This window comes from Triturus cristatus, chromosome 12 (assembly GCF_964204655.1).
Source record: "Triturus cristatus chromosome 12, aTriCri1.1, whole genome shotgun sequence".
NCBI lineage: Eukaryota > Metazoa > Chordata > Amphibia > Caudata > Salamandridae > Triturus > Triturus cristatus.
The window spans coordinates 142,320,951-142,326,950 of NC_140595.1; the positions used below are offsets into that span (position 1 = coordinate 142,320,951).

Sequence of the window (6,000 nt, forward strand, 5' to 3'; positions counted from 1 at the left end):
AGGACTTACATGCAACCATATCATTTTGAGTGGGTGTGGTAAATTTGGATTTTGAAATAAACAATTTTCTGATTATTTCTTTCCCTGGACAGCCTTAAAACTAATATTTTATGGGAACACCTTTCTACTGTTCTTCCCAGTGTAGTAGCTTAAAACTTGGGAGTGTTCAATCTTCAACTCCCCATCTCTTGATAATAATGTAGTGCGGTGACATTGCAATGATGTTTTACAGAACCAATAGCATGGAACAAACAATTAGCAACTTTAAGAGAACATAACAACAGTCCTGTAAAATATGATCTAACCTAGCCTTATACCATGGTAACCCAGCTGATCTCATTACACAGTTCCTTTATTTATACTGTCACAATTGTGGACTGTTGTCACCAAATTTCAATTGTGTTTTTAAAATGCTGCTCAAATTTGTTTGCTGACCTTGTTTAGTTATTCTGGACGGGCAGAGGCATAGTGATGTAAAAGTATACGTTAAAGGCAATGTCCAGATATGAGATTGAATAAAGCTTAATCTTGAACATAATATAATGGTTTGAGAGAATTAAAGTTTTAACTTCAGAAACTGCGGTGATAATTGGGTAGGATATGGGGGAAGCATGGCAACCTTATTTTAACCCAATTCAACAGTATTTTAACCTGTGGCAACGTGCTGCAGTATTATATCTCGTAAAGGTTGTTAAGGTGTGCTGCTTTATATTAAGGATTAACACGGTATAGAGCTCAAAATGTTTCAAGTGATGTATTTTTTTAGATTTTGTGATGAATGTATAAAGAAACTAAGTAAATGTGAAAATGAATTAATTTGTTTTTTAATTTTAATGGTTATATTCCGATAGATGTATTTAGAATTGGTTTAACTAGTTTTACACATTTTAATCTTCAACATGTAAGCCTGAAATTTTCTGTTTGCAATTAAAAATACATATGATCTGTTTGTATAAGTACTGCGGCATAATTCTGTCAAAATGACAAAAAAAATATTTTATAAAACGATTGCAGTCATTTTTATATAGCATCAAACATCTTCTCTAGGTCTTTTTGTGAAGTTCTTTTTCAGAAACACAACCAGATTCATTGATAAAACAAATACACCATAATCTAGTTCAGATTGCCTTCTTGAGACAGTTTCTTATCCAGTGTTGCCATTAGGTCATGTGTTGTAATCTGGCAAAAAATAATTAGATTTTTTATTTTGTATATTATATTGTCGTTTTTGGATCTTTGTCTCATGTTAAAAAATAAAATAATGTCCTTTTATCATTTCTATTATTTATGGAGCATATTTGCTGTTAGTAAACTTGGTAAAGCCTTATATTTTACAGTCACCATGGCAAATGACTTTGTCAGCGTGTGAATGGCCAAAGTAGCCTACCTTAATTGCCTTATCATGCCTCTCTGTGCTATTGTTTCTTATCAGTGTCATCTGATGAATTAATGTACAGTATCAACATACTGAGAAATAACTCTTGCATTAGTCACAACTAGCAAAACTCCAGAACATGTTTACAATTGTTGATTCATAGGTAGCTGATGCTTAGTCGTCTTAGGTGCAGGAGAAAGCCTTTTTTCCACAATAGACAACACATAGCATCTCTCCGAATAGATTCAGTTTTCTCTGGCACACTAAATACAATATTAAAACGTGGAGATGGTGGAGTAGAAGGAATAGATACAGGGGTAAAAAAGAGAAAGGCTGGTAGATATAGTTTTACGGAAACCATGTGCCACACATTAAGTGGGGTAGATTGAACATAACGAAGAAATATGGAGGAAGGAAAAGAGAGGGATAAAGAGTGACTCGCAGTTGAATTCAAGGATTGAGAATAGAATGAAGTTAAGATTGATAATTGCCAGAGGTAGAAAGATGTAGAGTTGGCAGGTATAATATAAAATCTAATGAACACAGATATTGCAGAGAGAGATATTGGTTCAGTTAAACAAGGAGATATTGTCCGGCAGCATTTTATAATTTTTCTCGGTGTCTAAGAGTATCAGGCAATGTTCTTAGGCACAGCACACATGCTAAATATGAAAAACAATAGAGACAATAAAACAATGAGTGGCGGTTGAAGATTATACATTTATTATAATCCTATGTTCTTCACTTTTTTTCTAATTTTGAGGGTTTAGCCTTTGGTGACCACAATTCTATTGGGGTAAAAAATTTATCTTATGGAGATATCCTAAAAATCTAACACTGATCCTTCCTTCATGAATCTACCCTGGACACTTCTGTGCTAGAGCATGGGTTGTACGATGCAGGTTGCATGTGGTGGTATGGAGTTTAATTTTTGTTCCTTGGTATAAAACGACCTCATTTATCAGTCTTTGTGCATAGATAACAGGATATCCAATTGAATCATATTCCTCAGTTTGAGCTCAGTTACATGGCAAGCTGCCATGTTATGCTGAGTATACTGTTATTTTTTTCCTTTAAAAATCTAACCAAATAGATTCTTACTCAATCTCATTTATTCCAAAATAAAGTGAATTGTATGTGGACAGTTGAATTCGTTTTTTTGAAAATTTTTATGTGATGCAGCATTCATAACGTTTTGTTGTGGCAATTCTGGCAGTGGCATTTGTTTTATGTTTTCACACTTGACCATCCTTTTTCAAAAAGTATTAAACAAATCTATGAATCCATGAATGTAGCTAGACATCTAGTGCCTCATTTATGAGGTTTTGACGTAGGGGAGTTTGCTGCGCTGCCCTCCATCAAAAGAAAAGGGCAGGAATGCACCATATCTACAAGATACGGTGCCGTCCTTCCAATTTACCCTGCGCTGATGCACAATGGGCTGCCAAGCGCCAACCCAGGCACCCATGCACCATGGTGCAAGGGTGCCTGCAAAGCGGGGCTGATTGATTTTGTGCAGGAAGGGACACCTTCCTGCACAAAATCAATCATTTCTGGTGGTTTCGTCTTTTCATGTACATAGAAAAAGTAAAAAACAAGGAGAAATTAAAACATTTCTCCTTGTTGCGCCTCCCTAACACCACCCCAGGGGTGGCGTTAGATTCTGGGGCATTCCCAGGTTTACAGTTTCTCGTAAATCTGGAGATGCTTCAGATTTGATAGGTGTTGCAAGAGACTGCCCACAGCAACACCCATGGAACGCCTTTTCAGGCTGTGTTCCGAATAAAAGTGCACATATTTACAAGGCCATGAAATGCCACGTAAAGTGACTTTACGTGTCCTTGTAAATATGCCGTGGCACATTGCGCCATCGGAACGTCAAACGTTTTTACATTTCCTTACTGATAATGTACCTCTTAAAACACAGGAAAAATGTAAAAACTCCACTGCTATATTCGTACCGGCTGCAAGTCTTTCTCTTTGTATCAGTTTGAGTTCTTCTTTAGATCTTCATTCCCTTAAACACCTGTTCTGCACTATCTACTTTTTTAACAGCGTTCTCTAGTCATTGAAATTGAGTTCCTCTTTTTCCTATGGTTCCTGTAGACATTTGTGTCATACGGTGTTTTCCTTCAATTAAGTAATATTTTATTGGTGGTATGCACAGGTGGATGTATTGAGCTGCTGTGGGCTAGCAAAAATGCAAAGCAGTTCCCCTTGCCTCAGTCCCTTTAAAATACTAATAAAAGATTGACTGTTGAAACCCATCCCTTATGTTTAAGTTATTGGCTTCTTCCATGAATAAACGAGAGCAAGTGATTAACAATTATTACTATCAAATATGGTTATTTAAAAGCCAAGAGCATCTTTACGAGTCACACACTCACACCCTGAGTTTTAATTTTCATAGGGTTCACACAAATTGTATGACGTGCGCATTAAACCTATAAATATTTCTTTGGCATACCAGCTCAGTTATCTAATATATTTAGTTTGTGGTCTGTTTACAAGAGCGGATAAGAGCAAAAAAAATTAAAACTCACTAGTGCTGCAATGGAAAGAGCCTACTCCCCAAAAAAAAGTAGCTTTATGAGTTGTAGTATAATGCATATGAGTTTTGCAGAATTGTCTTTTTGACGCGATTAAAAAAAATCACTTTATCTGCATATAGGAATCTGCGAAAATGATATACTGCCAAGCATAGTCCTAACTTAGCAACTTTTAGGTCCACGTGCAATGTGTTTGTTTATGATTATTATGTTCAAGGTGCACCTTAATTTATTTTCCATGTTGCAAGTCCTCTTCCCGTGCAAACTTTTCAATGTATGAAGATTTACCATAGAAACTCCATCATTGGAAATGCACTTGCTTCGTTTAGAGTGAGTACTTCACTTGTATTCACAAGGAGGGAACTGGCCATGCTAAATGTGTAGTTTGAAAACTTTGTAATTTCAGATTCTGTGAAGCAAGATTTTGTGATTTCTGAGTGCAAATTCAAATTTGAGTGTCGTCTTGTGACATATAAGTGCACAAAATATGTTATCATTTTGGGCCCAGAGTATTGATGTGTGATCATCGACAATCGCTGCTATGGTCAGGTACTGGCGGGACCTGTGTGACGTGTAGTTAGTTCTGTAGTGCTACCAGACTATTACTCTCAGCTTCTTCCCTTTTAATTAATATTCATAGTCTCAAATGACTGGGCCTTCCACTTTCATATTGCAGTTCCATATTTTGGAACGCACATTCAGCAGAAACTTAGATTTCTATTCTTTCAAATTTTGGCACACTTTATAGATAGATTGGCAAATGTATTGTAGTGTGTCTGGGCGCTTGCCAAAAAGCGCCACTTGCAAGTTTGAAGAGGGCCGTTGTCCATGCATGTGTGCAAATACACCCTCACACACCATATCAGTATAAATATATAAGAAATATACATTTGCAATGTATGCTTGCTGACTCTGTAGTCGGGCAATTTGTGTAGACAAATGTCCAGTGACCCGGCGATTTATGTATTTGCATAAGCACACCCATAGATAGATAGACTGACAGACAGACAGACAAACAGACAGGCAGGCAGGCAGTCAGGCAGAGGTAGATAGATAGATGGATAGACAGATAGATAGACAGACAGACAGACAGACAGACAGACAGACAGACAGACAGACAGACAGACAGACAGACAGAAATGAAATATTCAAGAAAGAAGTGACTTGAGTCTTGGCGTTCTATCTATCTATCTATCTATCTATCTATCTATCTATCTATCTATCTATATATATTTACCGCACTTGGGGATTGGACGCTGATACTGCCGCTGCACAAATTCACTGTCCCAAAAGTCCATGCGTAAAGGAGGTATTGTCACTTGCACCAACATTACTTTCGGATAAAGATGCTGAGCATCGGTGTTGAGAGAACAAGACGACAGGGGCCCAGTACCGAGAAAATGGAAGTGTAGTGGTCTAGTTTGGAGGCAGGCTATTGGTGCATTACAGTGAAAGATAAAGGCACCGTATTAACTAAAGAAGGCACAACGAACAGCTAGTGCAGGGAGAAAAAATCATCAAAGTACATAATTTAGATTTTAAAAAAACAGAACAGGAACTCTAACTGCAGTGCAGCCCCTTCCTTACCTCTCATTGCTCAGGTCACTAGTGCAGCAGGGTGGTTCTTTTCTCACTTTCACCCTGTAGTGTCGCGGCACAGGCAGTGAGCTGACAGGGTTGGAGCGGGGAGGAGGCACCTGCTATCTGCCGCTGCGCCGCTCTGCTCTGTGACCCTCAGAGCTGCCCTGCACCTCTCTCCAAGCAGCGGCGTGTTTTCGTGACACAGTCTCTGTCGCAGGTGACAAGACTGGGTAAATCCCCGCTCAGCCTCTGACTCTCCATACAGCCACACTCCCTCAGGGGTGGATACTCGCGCTGGGGCAGCCGGGCAGACCAATAGCTGTCAAATGGAAAAGTGTGAACGAGAACAGGATCCCACCCACCACCTCCCCAAAAAGACGCGCGCAAATTTCCACCTGCTTTGCCTGCGTGCAAGAGAACACAAAATCTGCAATTGTAAAAAAAAACTCCCGATTTCGTCTTTCTTGCGTTTCTCATTTCAGGTGTGACAAATGC

The 6,000-nt window shown here is 38.5% G+C and overlaps 1 protein-coding gene across 1 annotated transcript in view; it reads right to left on the bottom strand.

Annotated features, from left to right (window-relative positions):
• RORC (RAR related orphan receptor C) overlaps positions 1-5,745 on the bottom strand; it is a 201,341-nt gene extending 195,596 nt beyond the window's left edge. The window contains exon 1 of the mRNA XM_085637933.1: positions 5,512-5,745. Coding sequence (XP_085494059.1) covers positions 5,512-5,518 — 7 coding nt within the window. The 5' untranslated portion in view covers positions 5,519-5,745. The remainder of the gene's footprint in view (positions 1-5,511) is intronic.
• Positions 5,746-6,000: the final 255 nt, after the last annotated feature.